We start from the raw sequence: 20528 nt of genomic DNA, 5'->3' as shown, positions 1-20528 counted from the left end.
ACGCTTTACTCGTGGATGCATTATGGTTGTGCTCCTTTGTTAATGCCCGGTCTGTTATTATGTACTTATATCAGTGGCTTGTAATAGAATTTTCCTAGAAGAAACAATATGATCTGTTGCTTATTATTGTTTTGAGGCCACCTTTGGCCAAATGGGTTTTTTTCTTCACATATTGCAAAATATCTCAGCTATTATACACCCGTATTACATTTAGAACATTACCAAAGGCCACTTCTGAGGCTAACATTCAGTGTTAACATGATAGTGAAAGTGACAGTGATAAAATATTACAATTCTGAACGATCAAGGTGGACGACTTTCTATTGCAGCATTCCACCAGCAGATGGAGTCATCACGTTTCCAAAAAAACAACAACTAGAAGAGCAGACGCTGCATCACTGGACCAGATTGGTTGTTATGACACCGTTGAGCCATTTGAGGGCATCACTGATGGTGAAGTGGGGGCACTTGGCCTTTTAAGTTTGAGTCACCAAACTGCAGGGAGCATGACCAGGCTGATTCTTTGGGAAATCAGTTGTTTTGGAAGATTTTCAAGTGGCTTAAAATCTATCAGTAATAGATACAGCATTATAACATTCGCAACATTAATCGTGAATCTTACCTAGTGGGAAAGGCAGGGCGTGAAGCTGTGGAGTGGGTGTGAAAGTCTGAGTTATGCCAGTTATGGGAGCTGTATCATCATCATGTAACTGTTTTAGTTCAGTTCACCTACAATAATACCTGACAATAATAAGATTAAAAAAATAAAATCTCTTTGCTTTGTCAGATATATTTATTTTCATTTCATTTCATTTACAAATAATAATGCAAAGATACAAAGACGGAAGCCTTCACACGAGAAAAATACACCAGGTACAGTTCAAACAGAAGCGTATTTCATCTTTAATATAGCACACATTTACAGCCAACTTGGATTCTTTTGGTCTGATTTTACAGCTAAAATAGAAAACACACAATTTGAAGAACAAGGTTTGAACTCGTATTTTTTTTTTTTAAAGGGTTAGCTCAAAAAAGGTACCAACTTGCCAAGCTGTGCTGCAGAATGCTAGATTTTGCATATGAGCGTAACGTTTCCTGTTGCTGCGAGTGTACTATAGGAGGGTATAGTGCCACCCCTCCCCTTCACGGCAGTAAAATGCATGTGCAGTGTTTGGAACAGTATCACTGTTGTCAGAAACAAAATACATTGTATAACAATTTAGCTGCCATTGTATGAGGCTTGAACCAGCAGCGGGCTGTCCTCAAAATGCACACAAAGGATTCATGGATGTGTGTAAACCCACTGAGCGACTGAAAACGACTATGACTCTGTTTCATCTTCCTGATTCAGTTTGTTTTAACACGATGCGTGACAAAGTCAATCAACATATATGTCTCTCTCTATATATAGTCTGACTGTACAGTATTTGTATCTGATATTTCTTATTTTATTTCTTACTGTGTGTTAGTTCTCTAGATGATGTGTATATAGTAATATTCACTACAAAATAGCAGATTTATAAAAACAAGGTAAAACTAAATACTTAACTTAAAGCAAAATACAATATGTCAAGGTCTTTTCTGAGATATCTTTGAAATTCAGTATAATGCAGAAAAGAGATTCCTCAGGGAGTGGATATGATATGTCAGTCGCATCTCTTTGTTATGCTGCAAGAATAATGTTGTAATGATGTAACCAATGCATTTATACATCCATAGATTAAATAGTTTGGACCCCAAGACAATATTTTGAGAAACAAAAGGAGAGAGAGGGTGTGATTCAACAGTTCGTAGGCTAAAATGTCTTAAGTATTTTCTCATTTATGGCTGTTTTGAGCTTTGGCTTTCTGGTTCAACTGTTGATTTTACTCTGAAAGAGAAAGGAATATACAGTGCTGATGACAGACTTGATACAAAACTAAATAGTACCTATTCTGTGAAAAAAAAAACATTCGAATGGCATGTAGCTGCTCGTAGCAAGTATAGGAAGGGGAATTAATGCAAAATAAAAGTCTGTAATTGAAGTAAAAAGTGCTTTCAGGGTCTCAAAATGCTTAGGAATGAAGTCCAAAGGATATATAATAAATTCATATAAACATAATGAATTACAATATATATAATTATGGGCATAGTATTGAAATTACATTACTGATTCACGGTTTAATCTAAAAATCTAAAATGTAGTCTAACATGTAGTCTGTTATTCCAGATACTGTATGAAACAAAACTTTTTTTTTAATGTAGAGTAAAACAAACATTGCTCTGTTTTACACTCTCTGTAAACACTGGTAAAATCCCAGTGGATAGCTGAACGTGGATGCATAAAACGGTGTCAGTTACGTGGGACACATCAGTCAGAGCTATCAACATGAGCACAAAAAGAAATACCAAAACAGGAAATGGACCTACGACGATGTCAGACTCGAGTCTGAGGTCCGGCAGAGAATATTAGAGCTACAATGACATATTGCAGCACGGTATTTCTCAGTGCATTTTCTCACTTTGACATCGTATCACATAAAGCACGAAAAACATTGTTCCTACCATACAGCAATATACAAAGCTATTCTAGATTTACCATGACATAATTCAACTCTGTGGGGTTTTTTTTGCACAGAAAAGAAGCACATACAGGATATTGCAGTGTAAAACAAAGTACCCAACAACAGCTTCCACGTGTGCATAAAAGGCTGATTACCATATTTCTGATGCTTTTAGGCTTCGCTTAGTAGATACATTAGCCTACACATGACGCTGAATTAACAAGAGACAAAGGACAATATTACCAAACAAGAGAAACAAAACATTCTGACAAACTAAGTTGATTCCACTCTTCAAAGGAAATAAAGTTTATAGATATTCATGCAGTCACAACATTCTTAAAATATGGGGGGGAAAGCAAAAAGAGACTGCTTCAAATTCCAGTAATGTAATGCATCCAAAATTCCTTTCAAGTATAAAAAAATGAGGGGGTGTGGTTGGATCTTCAACCTCAACAACTTTTTTTTTTTTTTAACTCATTCATGAACTGACGTTTTTGATTTTGCATTATGTGAGATTTATGGTGGAATATTGTGGCACAGGGGGACCTTGACACACAATGACAGACATAATGTTGCAGCTACAGAATAGCCTTTTTCATAGTGCGGAATATTCCAGAAGATGGAACATATATTAATTTTATGGGCATTTTAATTAGAACTATACCTGGACTGAATTACAATATACATTTTTGTTATAAAATACATTTCAGGGACTGTTTCATCCCACCCGGCACAATATTGTGATAATATGCAGATTTCAAATGGACTTATCTGAGAAATCACTCTATACTGTACCTGCATCTTTAAATATTTTAATAATAAACATTTATTTTGCTTATCAGTGATTAATTATACATATTTTTCTAGTATATTTAGCTCTGTTTTCTCAAAAATGCTATCAATAGCTGAAAGAGCTGCAGCACAGAAAAATGGCCAACACGCCTTGGATCACCACTGTCCCGAAATACAAACGTTTTCCAAATTTAGGAAAAACTGTAAAGAGGACATCTAACAAAATACACTGATTAAGTAAAAACAGCTCTTTTAAATAGACTATCTGTATTCGACTTTTAAAAAATAATTCTAATTCAATTTGGCTTTTTTATTCATATTTCTTTTTTTTTTTTACAAGAAGGCAGGTTTAACCAAAGACAGGGCAAACAGGTCCAGTGCACATAACAGTCACAGGGGACGGGGGGATATAGGGTTAGGGAATAGAAACTCTCATAAATCAGTGTTTTTAAATAAATACATAAAGTGCAATATGAGAGAAGAGACACAGTTATGCTTCACTGACAAACACAAGAGGGTGTTTTAAAGAGCAAATGCATGAAGCCATATAAAAGCAGAACCAACGGCCGCAGACACACGGAACAGATCGATTAACAGACAACAAAAGCATGACCAGGAAACGGATATTCAGTGTCACTGTAGTTGCCAAAGAAACAAAAAAAAAAAATGCCAAAAATGATTTGGTCCTACAGTACATAAAGGCTAGATATGAGAGGCAATGAGGATGACAAGATGGCAACAACGCAACTGTACAGATGTGACCTAAATACATTCTCATTGCATCAACAATGCTGTTCTAGTATAGAGGCAGTTCAATTGTCTGGAAAAATATATATATATTTCAACTACACTACGTCATCCAGGAGAGTCTCTATTGTATGACAGATTGTATGAGCATTTTTTTTTCTCTTTATGTTGTACTAGTCTGAAAGGAAAAAATGTAAAGACTTTCAAACGTATCAAAAGAAATGAAACATGGAACCATCACTGTGCATTCTATAAGAACCTTGCACCCTGGCTTCCTTTTATAAGGGTTCATTTTATCGGTTTCCTTTTACAGTCCTAACCCAATCGCTGTAGTTTTGCATAGATACCATTACGCAAAATCGAATCACATTCTGTACATGTAAAATATAAAACAAAACAAGCCTGTAAACGTCTATTTCTTAACGGATAAAAAGAACGATGAAACGGTAGTGATGTCAGATCGGCGCACCTCAACAATACAATGACAGGAACTGTGAACTATGTAGGCCAAACCACCTGTAAGACTGTCAAAATGACACTTGAATTATTTCTCATCTCACATAATAGTCATCTTTGCATGAAAACCAAAAATTTCAAGCTATTAAGGCAAAACAAGTATGCACAGTGATTTGTGATTTCATGCATAACTGATGGCTGCTATTTACTACGGTCAAATCAAAACTCAGCATCTCCCCTGAAAATAACTAGTTTGTAAAGAACAAAACAACGACTCATCGTCACTCAACACTTTGGAGGAAATCTGGGGGGGGGGGGGGAAATCAAACCAGGCCTGACTTTGGTTTCTATGACAAACTACACCGGGATCGGCACTAATTAAATATGCAAACTGAATGCACTACTGAGAGCAACCAGCTTGGCATGGAGAAGGTAAACTAGTTCCTCTGAGTCATCAACCTGTTCTGTGTTAACGGGGGTGTGACAGGTTTACTGGAGATTGTTAAGCGTTTGCTCTGACAGTCATTGTGGAGAATAAGAGACCGGCCTCCTTCTGCCCTCGTGATATTTTCCTCAAGCTCTCTCAAGATCTAAATAAATCAAAACATTTTTACGTTCATTCATCCCATAACTTGAGTGTCATCAGTCGAAAACCATCTTCCCGGTTTTCAAGGATTGAGGACTGTCTTCCCAACCTGTTTAATGCATGGTGTTTCTTTAAATAGCTCTCTCGTGGGCTTTGATTGGGTCGGTTAGTGTGGAATCGATGCTCTGCCCAGGCGAGGTCTTGACCAGCGCGCCCCAGAAATCTGCTCCTCCAGGTTTTTTATCCCTTCAGATCAAATCCCCCCTCCCCGTTCCTCACTGGAAAGCAGCGTTCACACACCTGTGCATGAGCATGCGGTGGCCCTGGTTAGAGGCGGTCGAGGCGAAAAGCGTCCTCTGTGGCGGGGTCAGCAAGGACCATGTCTGGGTCATTTAGCATGTGCAGGCCATCGAGCGTCAGCGGGTCGATCTTCAGATCATCCAGCGGGAACGGGGAGTCGACATCGAAGCTGATGTCCGTGGACAGCGAGCCGGTCAGGTTCTTGGGCAGGCTGGGGGGAGACTCTCCGCTCACTGGGCAAGACAGCAAGTCAAACACAAAAATGATGATGAAAAGAAAGCAAGGGCAGCAAGAAGAGACAGCATGTTGACAAGTCTGGGTTATGATTGCATAAGAATCGTCTTTGAGAAGCTTGACGTTTTAATTACACGTTTCCGTAAAAAAACAGACACTGCTTGTTTCCACGAAACCACTGAAGGGTAAAGTCAGTGGGGAGGAAAAATCCTTTGTTGATGCTGTCACTTATGATCAATTTGACAGTTAATATAAACCCATTAATATATAGATTCTCCCTCCACTTTCTGTACTTAGTCTTCTTAACAGACTTCCTTGGCTCTCTCAGGATGGCGCATGTGTCTTATAGTTTATAGTCTAGTCTGATGAATGCAGCCAAAACGTGGCATATGTCACTGCTCTCCAGTAATTGACAGCTCACACTATTGCTGCCATTTAAAGATGACCTTCAAATATATTATTCACCCATTGCATGATAGGCAGATTAAAAACAATGCCAGGCAATTTAAATTTAGCCAGTTTATTGGGCATACGGGTACAATTTAATGCATTATAACAGCCCTGCAGTGAATCTGGGGACTGCAGATGCAAATTAGCCTAAGGCTAACTCTGGTGCAATGCATCAAATGTTTACATTTATGTTTTTAATTGCACATGGTCCCTTTCAAATAAAAATCAAATCAAATCAAATCATATATGATAAGGTTTGTTGTTGTCACGGTGTCAGAGAAACCGTCACCATATCAAGATATACAAGGAAATATGAAGCACAAGCTTTATTATTCCGGTGTGGGGATTTTGGAAATCTCTACAAAAGTTTTTCTTTCCTTTTTTTTTTTTTTTTTAACACAGCCACTTACTGTAAGACTTAAGAGCTACATGATATGTTGAAGCAGCACCTGTGAGAATGATGTTGGGGATGTTGCCATGGCTACTGTAGCCCAGCTGCTGCGAGTCCTGAAGGCTGCAGTGGCCACCAGTCAAACCCATCATAAGCGCCTGCGAGTAGCTGAGGGTGGAGGTCTGGTTATACAAGCCGTCGGAGCTGATGGGGGTTTCCATCATGTTGAACTGCTCCAACTGGCGATCACAACATTAAGAAATGTATCACAGCTGTCGCCGCTGTACGTGTAAAAGCTCCAGACCAACAGCAGGAAGGAAACGGTTAGGATTTGAGGGTCTAACGCCCTAAATGCAAATGCCTCTACCTGTTGTGAGAGAGCGCTGGCCTGAATGGACGGGAGCTGCTGGTCGTAGAAATCTGCAAACACACTGCCCAGTATGGAGTTATGCTGCAACAACAAACAGGTCAAACATGTTTATTTAGACTCTGATAAAACATTTAAAAAAATCATCCATAATGAACATACTTCATCCGGGCGGCAGGAGTTTCACACTTAACAGAAAAATGTGGAACACGAAGAAGACGCAGTCAAAGCAGCAACAACGCCGGAGCAACAAAGTGCTTAAAATCACCTCACAACATCTGGAAGAGGAATTCTTCTGGTTGAGTAACTTGAGTTTGCCAGTAAGCCACGTCCAGCCTTTCTGTACGTGTATGATACAATATTTGTGTCTAGTGCAGAGAGGAGAAAGCTGCACTCTCATTAAGGATTCTGTAACTCAAACGTGATCCGAGGCTTGAATGTAAGAGGGAGAAGAAACGCATCGTTCAGAAGCAACTTCTTCATTCTCAACGGACGTTTGAAGACACGGACACCAAACATGTGACGGCCCACTGAGGAATTTGCAGCTTGCTGCTATTTCGAAAGACAAACTAACACAAACTAAATCAGTCCCTGCTGTATTTGCAAACATTTACAGGATTTGCTGCGATATCAACAGGCAAATAATGCATGCATATTTTATGAAGACAGCTACTAACTAAATAAATGACTAAATTCATGAAGAGGCGAATAAATAGAAAGGGGACTTGATTAATTATGTAAATAAGAACCATAACATACACCATCATCCCAAAGGCAGTGTACACTAACCACTGACCACCAAATGCCAAAAGTCAGTCAGCTTAAGATAAGGACAGAGACTTTGAGAAGGCAGCTCCTTCCATATGAGCTTCCTCTGCTGCGTTCAAGCCTTGGAGTTTTAATTAACCAGAAATAGAAAAAAAAGCGGAGGAAATTCACATGAAATAAAGGGAATCGTTGAAAATATAATCCCCTCTGTGACTTTATTCTCTCTCCGCTGACTCGGCCAGTGCGAGCCTTTTCTCTTCAAGTCTCTCACTTGAATGTCCTCGTTGAACCAGCGACAGAAATTCTCCTATTTCATCGCGGTCTCTTAATGTATAAATAATTGGATCATATTCTCAGGCCGTGCTCCTCCTAGCTCAAAACCAAATTATCTGTGTGCGCTGCAGATGTCCCCACAGGGCAGAGCAGGATAATAGAGCACACAGCCTGTCAGATGCGGTATAGCCCGCAGATAACCCCGGCACGACGACTGAGCCACTTGGGCTCAGGTCAGGACTGGGGCTGGGTGAGCAAACAGCAGGACAAACACGCACAAACAAATGCATACAAAACACTCACTTGCCACATTTTCTCCTTCACTCACAAAGTCATACATCACTTATTGGAAACGCTTCCTAACTCTTTGTTTGAGTAGTGAATCTAAAACTCCACTCAATATACATTTTAACCTGTAATTCGAGGTTTTTATTTTCAGGAATGTTTCCCACAAACTCTTCAGCGGTTAGCCAGGGTTTCAAATCTCTAAATGCTTGTACGGAGTCTGATGCGGATTTACAACCCTGATCCATGTTTACATTGGGTGTGTTTAGTTTATCTCAACGCACCGCCCTGCAGGCAAGGTTCAGTTTGTTTGAGATTCGACCATGGGAATGATTAGCAGCTTCTACTCAGAGGAATAACGCTTGAAGGCGGTGGGACGACCATCTCCACGCTACCTTAAATCTCCATGCTGGTGCAAAATCACAAAAAAACCACAACAAAGACCTGATGAACACAAAAAGACTCTTCTTATATATAGCAAGACTGTGGAGGAAACGTAGGAGATGCAATGCAAATACCACAAAAGCAGCAGAGAAGGAGAGGACAACAGCTACATAACACACCAAGGACACGAGTGTTTAAAGAGACTGGTGGTCAGATCTGGGCAAAACATGGACTACTTCATAGGATCATAAATCGAATCATAAATGACTTGGTTTTCAAATTTGGGAATGGTGATATGCCATTTTTCTATTTTTGTTTCTTATACCTCCAAGAATGTTTCCTGAAATCTTTGCCAATATTTGGCTCTGCTTCCTTTTTATCGGGGTAATCAATAACAATAATCGGTGAGGGAAACCTCCACTGAGAGAAAACACTTGTGAACTTCCTGCTATGACACATTAAAGTGTCAGCTGTGAAACGTGTCTACTGTAAAGCATATTGATTTTAGTGTATGTTCTTTTAATGAGATTTCAACATTTAAGTAAATCGGTTAATAATTAAATATCTAATAACCTACTATGATTTGTTTGTTGTTTGGACAAAGCGTTGTTTTTTCTCTCTCTTTGCCCAGATCTGCTAATGTCAACACAGTACAAGCAGCTGTAGGGAGGCAGCCACAGAGTCCGACTGGGCGATGATAACCACGGGACTAGGATGTAGGGGGACGGTGACGTTTATACAGAGTGAACCGGCCAGCAGCTCACTGGTTCACACGCCCTTACTTGAGGCGAGCCTCCGGGTGAGAAGCCTTGATTGGAGACGGGGGAGGTTGGAGACTGATTGGCAGAGGATCCCACCCTATTGCGGTACTGTTGGAGGGTGGAGGCCTGATACAAGAGGATACGGTTGAGTTATTCACAGTGGAGGACGGGTCTCTGTTGGCGTCTGTGAGTGTTAGTGGATACTGATGGAGCGTTGCTTAAATCACTGCAGGTCATCCAGGTTCATTTCTGTCAATTCAGCTGGAAGTCATGAACAGCAGGTACCCTGACCTGAGGACTCACTAATATATATTGATTCATTCATTCATGATTGATTGTTTGATGGGTGTAAAGCATGTCAAGTTGAGATACAGCAGAATTAAAGTAACAGTAGTGTCCACCGAGTACCATGAGTCACATCGGTGCATTAATGATACTGAAAAAGACCGGGGAGCAGCACAGAAAGCTACAGGGGATTAATTAGGACAACAAAAAAGTTGCCAGCAATCCAAGTTTAGAGAGTGAATAATGTAAAAGTGGAGGATCGGAGAAAGCCGACACTCTTTTGTTCTGTTTTGTCATATCTGCTCTTTTCAATCTACGTATCCAACAAAATCAAAGGAAGAACATTTGCACAGAAAAAAACTACCATTTCTATTCTGATCACACTCTGAAGAAATACATGACCATAACTGTGGAAAGAAAAAATAAAGTTACTATTATAATAAATAACAGATAAACGTGATTTAATAGAAAAGGACTTGAGATTATCTCTGATTGGTCAAAAACAGGAGTTAAAAACTCTCCATTCCTAATCTATTAATATGAATGAGTATTTTCCATTATCTTCCTGTAACTGGATTTGCTTCTGACCTCCAACCTACAGCTTAGAAATGGAGGTAAACATCTAAAAACCACCTCTCAAAACAAACTAGTACTTAATATACAGGCTGGGAGAGTTTGGTATTTGTGGTTAAATCAACAGAATATTAGCTCTAAGCTGGTGTCTTGATGCGTTTCCTCACGATGCTTCACTTGACCTCACGCTGCAATCTCTGAGACCGAGAGAATGCAGGCCACTTTGTAATTTCTGCGGTTATCCAAACGCATCGCACTGCAGCAGAATAGGAGCAGCGAGAGCCAAGATCTGAAGGACACGCCGTGCCTCGCCAAAGCATTTAGACCCCTTGATGTTTTTAATGTGAGAGCTTTTATCTTCTTCATGTGCGAAAAAATATATCAATTATGCCAGTGTAAATAAAAAAAACATCATGTTTCGTCACTCAAGACTTCCCATGAAAAATGTGTATCACAACAAAATACATGTTATCAAGGAGTCTAAATACTTTAACGAGGCGGAGTCGTCGAGACCCGCACATCGATGGCGTCTGAGAAAAGACGTGCGAACCAGCCAGGACAAACCCGTCATCGCTGCGCTACACTCATGTGATGCAGACGGACGCGTCCACCGCTCACCGTGTTCATGTCCATGGTCATGTTGTCTTGGGAGGACGTCTGGTTGTCTGACGTAGAGCAGGAGTTCATGGAGGACGCCAGCTGGACCAGACCTGTCTGCTGGAGAATCAAGAGTGGGGTCATAAGACAGACATTGTCAAGTATTATTTAATATCACACATTAAGCACATCACTATCTGTTTTTATAGGATGTTGGCTGATATGTGTTTGTATCAACATAAACATCAAATATGACCATGGCATTTTTTCTGCACAAAATATTAATAACTCTATTAAGAACACTTAACTTAACTCAGAATAATACATCATAGAGGCCTCATTCTTTTACTCATGACCTAATCAACAAACCACGGTTGAATCATTATTTCATTATTCATGATCTGCTGTTTCTCTACATCAGAGCAAATTTCTTCAAAGGAGTTTTCTGCAGGAAGTGAAGTGTTCTGGGATCTGAGGACACATTGCTGTGGTAAGTTGATGGATCTGCGTTGCAAAATCTTAATTAGAAGATATATATTTGCTTTTACTTTTAAAATGTTCTCTGGTGGGAACTCTAGTGCAATCATCGACGGAGAGACGGTAACACAGTTTTGTCTCCTCCAATCTCAGAACCCATCAGCTATCGGCCTGATGACGATGTAACCTCTGGGGAGAACGGACAATATTTTTGGGGGTCGTAATGGCCACGGCTCATCTCTATAAACGATTATATGCATAATAAAAAGCAATATCAACATCAGACTGGTAGCTGGTGGGTTTTGAGATTTCATTTTCAGCTAATGCGTCCCGCCTCATTTACTCTCCCCTTTCAACCAAAGCCTGCTCATATGCGATTGGTCAACACTACTGAGACGACAAATGGAAACCGCAATGCTTCCCATACCAAAATCTTGTCCGGTTGTCTACTGATTCTGCATTCATACGCAGCTGTCGATTTATATATTTATATGTTCAACCACAACTAAACCAGAATGAAGAAATATGTTCTAGGTCTGTGCCATGCTGGTAGTTTGAGACTAAATGTCTATAAATGTATTTAAGGTAGTATTTTCTGGAATAAAATGTTCCCTTTCCTCAGATGAATAAAACTAATACAACTGAAAAAAATAACTGAAGGTCACTTCGCTTTCATTAAGAACAAAGAGCCTGATATACAGGATATATTTTCCCCAGATGTTGTTTATTTCACTGATTTATTCATTCTGCTCACATCTGGATGCTGTTCCAACTATTGAAAGCTTGCTGGATTTAGAGTTGAGATCTACATTGGGGTTAATAAAATCCCATAAGCATGAACAGATTTACAAAGAAGATGACCTTTTAGACTTCAAACCCTTTGGACTTAGTCTCCAAATGGACTGTTTTTTGAACAGCAGTGATTGGTAAAATCAAGTGTTCCAATGTAACCACTTTGCATAAATACTGCAATAATTGTACAAACACTCTTGCACGTAATTCACAGAGGAGTTGAGTTGAATAGTTGTGATTGCAAGGCTGAAGGATCTGAAGGATCTGATGGATCGAGAACCGGAGGGAAACTCACCTGGTGGGTCTGGGACGACGGCTGCTGGTTGAAGAAGGCATACTGGGACAGCTGCTGCTCAAGGTTCATGGCGTTGATGGCCGCCTTGTGGAGCACAGCAACACATAAGACATGAGGTTCTGACGCCTTATGAGAAATTCATTTATCCCTGCTTAAATGACTGATTTCCCCTTTATAAGCCACAAATCAATCTATAAAACCAATTATTTAATACAAACCTACTGACAAATAGCGTATTCTTGGCATTTTTACACCACAAACATAACCCTAACACAGCAGGTGTCATTTTGAATCGTCAGGGATTGTGGAACATAAATGACCATAAATTGAAATAATGAGCTCGCATGATTGCTTTTGTAAGGAAAGCTGAGGTCATGGCTGCACCTGAGACAGAGACAGAGGTGGAGATGTCGGGGAGAGCTGCAGGTTCTGGTGCTGGTGGGAGTCATTTAGGATGAGAGGAACCATGTTGTGCTGCCCAGGCTGCATTTCCATGGTTACTGTGGGCTGAGAGGTGTTCACTCCTACCCAGTACACAGAAAACGACACAAGTAAAGAGGGTTTGAAAAGCACACACAAAGTCATGGAGAAACTGGCACCAGAGAGTGCTAAATGTTGAACGAATAAAACTAATTAATATCCTTCACTCTCTCTGAGACTGTTTTCGGTGTTCAACGTGAGCGGGCCGCTGTTGGCGGTGTTACCTTGCGTGTTTGCCAGGGCCTGTGTGCTGTCGGAGGAGCCGAACGAGGCGACCGCCGCATCATCTAAGTCGAGCGGCGTGGGCAGCGGAGGAGGAAACTGGATGTTGGTCAGGTCCGGAAGAGAACCGCCCGTGTTGTAGGTTGCTGGTTTTAGTGAGGCGATCAGCTGCTGGTCCGGAGACGGGAATATGCTGCAGACAACAGATGGGTGCAGTTAACACAACTTGTCACACCCAGCTGGCTGATTTCGATGACGAAATGTAGGCACAGAAACCTAAACACTGGGCTTCTTATCACTGAGCTTGGGAATGTTTTCCAATACAAACAACTCCAGAGATATTTGGCCATCGGTACTTTTTGCAAATGCTTTGGCTGCACACACTTATTTCTCTGGCAGAGTAAATGAAAATGATGTTTAACTGCAGTCAGATGGCTTCAATCTAAAGCTCTGTTGTGTTCATCCGTAAATGTGCACTTTAAGTTTAAGCTTAAATACCGTAGGAAACATTTCCTCACACCAGTTCCACACAAAGAAAAACAATAAAATACTCACTGGATCCCTGGAACTTTGCCAGGCTTAGACCTTGAAATGTTCTATAGAGAAAAATAAATAAAAAAAACTGGAGTATTATGAAGACCACAGATAAAAACTGATAGATGAATATGTATGTGTTCCACCTTTTTGCACTCCCAGTTCTGGTTTTGTCCGTCTTCATCATCCTCCTGTTTAATTGCTTCAGCTCCTGGCACAGTGAGCAAGAGAACTGGGGGAGAAGGAGAGACAACAAATACATGTCCTAAGTCTCCCGGGTTTACAAATGTCCAGAATGTTTGAGCTCATAACAATCACAGCCCCCAATGTCCTCGGTTAATATGATAAGTGATATTTAAATGCAATAGAAAAAGCATTAAGATGAAAAAAAAGCAAAAAAGATAAGAATGGCAATAATGGATCAGAGTGATTTATTCAAACTCAACCAAACTGCTCCTCAAACTAAAATACTAAAAATATCATCCATTAGCAGTAAAATTCATCAGACACTTGGATGCACTCCGTCTTCTCAGCAGTCATTTCCTCCTCTGCCTTCAGAGCCAGATTCAGACCCTTTTATTACACGTTGGAGGGCACTCGACTGAACCAAAAAAATAAAACCAAAAAAAAAGAATAGGCTTATAAGAAAGCAGGGCCGCCCACCACCTACTGTCCCTACAGCAGATAATAGAGGGAAAACACCAGAGCAGTCGGATTAAAAAGCAAACCTGTTTATACGGTATGTGTTAACTGGATACTATATGAGCTTACTGTAACACAGTATTACACTTATCTCCATGTACTGGTCAGTATTTCATGAATTTACTGGGCGGGTTTCCATGTAAACTGACTTCTTGAAAGTTCCTCCTTAAAAAAAGAACATGTTGAGATAATGCGTACCTCTTTTTGGCTGGAGCTCCTGTGATCCTCCAGTGAAAGAGGCCTGCTGGGCAGGAGTTAATGTGCTCTGGTGCAGTGCTGAGTCAGAGTTTGTCCTGCGGCACAAGAATTAAAAAAAGAAATGACACAGCACAACGAATTGTAAAATCTAAGGAAGACATAGGGTCTGTTGTAGAGCAAAGACCCGACTCATCACTCATACACCATGCTGTACAGCACAGACAAATAATTACCATTGAACCAGGACTAGTTGACTAATCAATTAGTCCATAGGCAGAAAAATAATGGCCAACTCTTTTGATAATTATTAACTAAGATTTTGGAAGGATTTAAAGAAACAAACAAATAGCAAGAATCTCACCTCAGAAAACATGAAGTTATATAATCAAGAAACGTAAAGAAACAAGCAAAAAGTATGCAACATAAATTCATATAATTTTTTTAATAATATTATAAGCCAACAATCATCAACACACTTTAGACATTATATCAAAGATTTTTAGCACAATGATCTAAAATAATCTGATGCGTCATCCTGTATTATTTTGAATGGTTTATGATGAAAATTTTGAAGTCACTAAATGTGCGATGAAGCAGTTAGGATTATTATTATGTTCCCATTGTGTCTTGTGCTGATTGGACCCTGCGTGTTCTACCATCCAGGAAATAATGCAATACAGACAACGCAAAGCAGCGTGGTATAAGTCAGAATAATTAGTGTTTATGACGATCATTATTAAAGGAGTAAACAGGAGGATAAACAGTCATGTGGGACCTGTATTCCGCATGCCGTCTTACCTCCTCCAGCTGGTATCAGGTGGCGGTGACAGATATACTGAACCATATGGACAGCTGTCAATGTGAGAGGCAGGTTAAGAAAATACAGCTGGAGAGTCTTTGGCACATCGAAAGCATTCAGTCCTGTGAAACATTTCAACGCAGGGAGATAAAATCAAGCAGAACGTGACAAAAGTGAGGGATAATGAACGGCGAGTTTTAACATCACAATCCGACACTTATCTGGACTTAATCTACAATCCCGACTGGCTCATTCTACATGCTTATTACAGACAGAATCATAATTCATTACAGGTTCAATAATTCCACATCGACACATCTGTTACATCCAAGAGCTACATTTAATGTGTGTCACTGGAATAAAAAAAAAAAGTCTAAAATTGTATGAGCTCTGCTTCATATTTTTGACTTCAATTTGCACAGCGAGCACCTGCTGGTTATCTTGATGAAATGTCACACAGTCAACCCACAGACTTGGATAAACCTAATTCTACAGCGCAGTAATGAGAGCGAAGGCCCTGCAAATCCCCCCCCAGGTGTTTTCACTCCCGTTACCTGATTAGACCTCTGGACCGCGTGGGCGTGCACAGTGTGATTAACGTCTCCCTAAAGCTAATGTGAGGACGGGACAGCTTCCATCTTTATTATTCTTGCTTGTACACTACGAAGAATCATCAACCAGAATAATTAAAACTCCTGCAGTATGTGGGTATAGATTCAACAGCTTTCCACCTCAAAGACGGTATCTAACCTCAGTATCGACGTGATCAGCATAACAAATGGAGGGTTTTAAAGGATATCTGGCGTCCATGTTTGTCCACGGACAGGGGTTTCTGGTGGGGTGATGTGATGCGGTTTCGGTCCCGGTAGACTCTGTCTACGAGCCCGTGGTGACGCGTTGACCTATTCAAGTCCAGCCCTGAATTCTGACAAATAAAGGCAGAAAAAAATAGAATTAATTGATCAAAGTATGAGCATTACACTCCAGTTACAAGTATTCTTCTTTGTGTGTTCAGTCTGCTGTATTGGACAGGGCTGAATATTAAATGCAAAAACAACTAAATCCTATCTTGAGCTTTGAAGTCATTAATTAAAAAAAAGAGAAAAAAAAAATCAGTTCATGTAGCCTAGCGCCAGTTCCACTGTCCTTGGCCCACAGAGTATAAACCTGTGATCTGAGCTCCGGCATCAAATGAGCTGCATGCAGAACAGGGATGAAAGCCATTGGAGCTCGGGGCAAAAATGACAGCGGAAAATTGGAAAATGCCTGTGAAAGTAAAAATGAAGATCTGGGAGGTGCCCGTTCCATTCTGTCCACATGAGTTTCTTGAAGTTTTTTTTTTTGAGAAATAATTGCATGGGCCATCATTCATCAGCTGATTCGTGGAGGAACTGAGCTTTGATGGGGAAACAACAGCGTTAAGTCACACCATGCTCCATCTGCGGAAACGTCCAAATAAGTACTTCCCCTGCTTGGATGTCAATTGGAGCGTTTCAGTCACATTTAACCTTAACAGAGCATCATATTTCTGTTGCATGCATGTCATAGCAATATATCATATACATTTAAGGATAGAATGGAAAATGGATATTTAGGGCAAAGGTTGGAAATTACATATTTTGATGTTAAGCTTCAATACTTTTGGGTGCTTAAAGCAAGAGATTGTTTCAAGTGCATTTTGACTGAAAAAAAGAAAAACAAAGAAACAGACTGGCAGAGTTGACAACATGGCCGTCATCACACAGAAAAATAAAAAATGTGAAAGAATAAGTTAGCGTGATTCCCAGCTTGTGCGTGTGGACATCATGAAGAGACACTACAACAAGGAACACATTCCCAATTATTTCCTATAATTTTCATTAGACACAACCTCATTTTTTTAAAGAAGATTCATTATTACACAACTTCAAAATTCCCCCACGGCCCATTTAGAACATACCACTGTTCATTTGTCATTTCGAATTAACATAACATCATTATTTCCCCACACAAACCTAATAAAAATAAATTGTGGTAACAGTTCTGTCTTTGACACAACTTCAGAAAATAAAAAGCAAGGACATTGTGTTTCCCACCCATGTTTGTGTGTTGAGGGACTCCTTCCACAGAAAATATAGCCGGTTTAGTTTTGTATGCTAGCACACCATTGCTTTATCTCATACATATCAATAACACCATAATGTTGATTACAGTGTTTGTTATTTTGCCATAGAGCTCTGTAGAGGAGCTAGAAATCCTCTATACTAAAGTACAACAGAGAACTCATGTAGACTGTGGGTTGGTCTATTTACTTTGCCTTCTGCTATTAATCGTAAACAAAGTCCTCTTGTTGCTTACATATGTAAACAGGGAGTATGCATCTCCTTTGGAGCAGAGTGTTTAACCCAGGAAACAAGGATCTCATTAACCAGCTGCTTAAAAAAGCAAATGTAAACATTTTTATAGAGCAGCTACAGGTTGAATAAATATTGCAGGATGTTACCCGGCCACAGAGATAATGGATAACAGGTCCTGGTAGAAATGGAATGCTCCTTCGCCAACATTCAAAGCAAATCCAGTACTCAAACGGTGTTTCGATTGTTGTTGAAAAGATAGAAAAATAAATGAATGCAAACAGTCCCTCACCTGAAAAGGCATATCCATAGTGCTGTTTCCAATCTGATTGACATTTGGCAGAGATCCTCCATAGTACTGGCCACGGTTCGGTCCCAGCTGCAAGTACTGAGTTTTCTGCAACTGTAACTGGAAGCAGAACAGCGGTAAGACGAGAGGCCGTTGTGTGAACTTTACAAGAGGAGTAAATATGGCTGTTTCTCAGTCAATGCATGTTCAGGCTCCAGCAACAGAAAAACAATGAAGTGGCACTAAACTCACCACAGGCCTACAACAACAATCAATAATAGCATCAATAATGACAGCAAAAAGAAAGCTGCAAAAGGGATATTTATCCACCGTTATAGCGATCCAACCCCAGTACTTGTACTTGTAAATGAGCGAATGATTCTAGAGACAGCAACACTGAAACGCCCATGCTTATTGATTTTTTTCTTCTTCACCTGTTCGCGCCTGTCTGGCATAGTTTGATGTAAGCTTCTACATTTGCAGCAGTCCCCACAGCACTGCAGTGTGAATTTAGACACTTTTACATGTGAAAAGATGAGACACGTCAGGTGGTAAGTAAAGACGGGATGATTCAGCCGCATTTTCCAAAAGCAAACTCGTTCAAGCCTTAAAACCGTGTTTATTTCCAAACAACCTCCAGTTCCATCTCCCATTCGAGAACCTATAACCGGTCAATTAAATTGTCTCATGCAAGCCCACTGCTCACTGTTGGCAGGGCAGAAAATCTAATAATAACATTTACTACGGCTGCATTACTTTTGATAAGCCTCCGACCTCACAGTGCATCTCTTTAACCGCATTTTGTAGCTATGCTCTGTTGACAAAGGATTACTTATTGGAACATTTCAGGATCAGGAAGAAGACAATCCAAATCTTTTCAACAGGGGCCAGACGAGTAGAGAAAGAAGAGAGGCGGAACGCGGCTGGAGGGGAGAGAGAGGGGTGAAAGGGATGAAACTCTAAACCGGAGGCCCACTTCACACAAGTCTAACTTTGGCTAGAGCTTCCTGCTATTTGTCGACGCATTCAATGAAAAATAAAATCTAAAAAAAACAAACAAAATCACTCAAGATGAGCCAGTATGTCTCCACATCAATAACAACATGGTCATTCTGACCCAACGGAGTCATCATTACACAAATAAAGTGCAATTTTAGTCATTAATCAGGGATAAATCCACAGATATGCTAATTCTGCATAAACAGGACATTTTGACATCACATTGTAGGAAAAGCACAGGTGTCATAATTAACTGTATTATTTTACACCTGTGCTTTGCCTATGGTGTCAAATCAAAGTGCCTTTTGTGGAAAAGACCTCGAGGAAGAGTTGTGCAATATATTATAGCCTCGTCATCAGAGAGAGAATCCTGTAGCAGCTCCATATATAGGATGACAACACATGCAGATTTGTGTTTGCACATTCTTCTCCTATTGACAGTGAAGGCACACAACAAGCTGCATTAGCTCCATGTTGACCGTATAGTTGTAGTCTGTCTACCCATCATGCTCTCGCCCAGCAGCAGCAGCAGCAGCAGCAGTCACCACTGAAGCCCTGCCTCCGAAGGATTTATTTTGGAGGCCTGCGCTGTATGTGGTTTAATTTCCACATAATCTGCCTGCCTTCATCTTTGCTGTTTATGTCCGTCTATCATGTTGCGGTGCGCGCGGGCCTGAAGACCTGTCAGACAAGTTTACAAGTCACGAGCACCTCACCGTATATCACCACCACGTACGCCCCACACACAGCACACCATCGATTATTTAACATTACAGAATACATATCACTATGGTAGTGGATAACATCGATTAGTCGGTTCGCCTCAACAGCAGAGACGATGGGAGAATCCTCGCTGCAGTCGGACGCGGGCTGTCAGATCCGCGTGCACGCCCCTTTGCTTTCCACTTGCGTGGGACAAAAAAAAATGAATAACTTTTTCGGACGAGGGTCCCTGTCCCCGATATGTACGCTACAGGACTGTTAGCTCCTGCCACCTCTGCTGGTCGTCATCCGCGGGAGAAAAAGGGGCCACAGCTGGCAGGAGGCGTCGTTTGTTATTGTTTACCTCCACTGCCCAGGCTGCGTGCGGCTCCGCGCGACAAATGCACAATTATTTGACAGCTCGCTGAAAACAAACGAAGAAGAGGCGGGAGGAGAGGGAAAGAGGGGTGTAAAAAAAAAGTGTGGTCGTTACCCTCGCCGCCCGGGTAATGCTGAGGTCCTTCATCACTTCTTCAAACGCGGCCGTCTCCTCCGCCTGCTTCTGGTTATGCAAAGCGATTTTCTCGCTGAATTTCCGCGGATTGTTCGAAGTCGCCATGTTTCGCTCTTCTGCTCCGTTTTCCCTCAATGGTCAGAGTCAAGAGGCACGCGACGAGCACGCGCCACTTCCGGTTAGAGAGGACGAAGTGAGCAAAACAAAACACACCACGGAGGAGCAGAGATGTAAAGTTGTGTTAAGAGGTTTCTGACCACCGTAACCAATTTAATAAACCAGCAATGCTGCTGGTAAACATGTACCTGCTTTGTTTTGGTCTCTTTGGTTTGGCATGCTTCATTCCAGGGGCGGACTGGGGCAAAAAAGCGGCCTGGGAATGTGTTCCTTATTGGCCCCC

At 40.8% G+C, this 20528-nt stretch overlaps 1 protein-coding gene across 2 annotated transcripts; it reads right to left on the bottom strand.

Moving 5' to 3' along the window:
- Positions 1–780: 780 nt before the first annotated feature.
- Positions 781–20297, bottom strand: crtc1a (CREB regulated transcription coactivator 1a). Of its 2 annotated transcripts, XM_084008032.1 has the most exons (15): positions 20108–20297; positions 17917–18033; positions 16091–16216; positions 15291–15352; positions 14493–14587; positions 13739–13824; positions 13614–13654; positions 13061–13251; positions 12741–12880; positions 12357–12440; positions 10814–10912; positions 9359–9463; positions 6867–6950; positions 6558–6738; positions 781–5657 (listed from the first exon to the last, which is right to left on the bottom strand). In XM_084008032.1, exons 1-15 carry the CDS (start codon positions 20231–20233, stop codon positions 5452–5454), a joined length of 1743 nt encoding a protein of 580 aa, XP_083864158.1. In that variant the 5' UTR covers positions 20234–20297; the 3' UTR covers positions 781–5451. The 2 variants fall into 2 exon arrangements, with proteins under 2 accessions (XP_083864158.1, XP_083864159.1); XM_084008033.1 differs by lacking the exon at positions 9359–9463.
- Between the last annotated feature and the right edge of the window lie 231 nt (positions 20298–20528).

The sequence above is a fragment of the Eutrigla gurnardus genome, assembly GCF_963514095.1.
Source record: "Eutrigla gurnardus genome assembly, chromosome: 4".
Lineage (NCBI taxonomy): Eukaryota > Metazoa > Chordata > Actinopteri > Perciformes > Triglidae > Eutrigla > Eutrigla gurnardus.
The sequence above is the reverse complement of the archived record's forward strand: the minus strand, read 5'-3'. Positions and strand labels throughout refer to the sequence as shown.

Bases quoted from the DNA above. Each gene is read 5' to 3' on its own strand.
- crtc1a (XM_084008032.1), bottom strand. From the start codon at position 20,233: ATGGCGACTTCGAACAATCCGCGGAAATTCAGCGAGAAAATCGCTTTG. The intron at 13,825-14,492 runs GTACGCATTATC...CTTCTCCCCCAG, and splicing joins GGAGCTCCAGCCAAAAAGAG to TTCTCTTGCTCACTGTGCCA. The intron at 13,655-13,738 runs GTGGAACACATA...TTTTCTCTATAG, and splicing joins AGAACTGGGAGTGCAAAAAG to AACATTTCAAGGTCTAAGCC.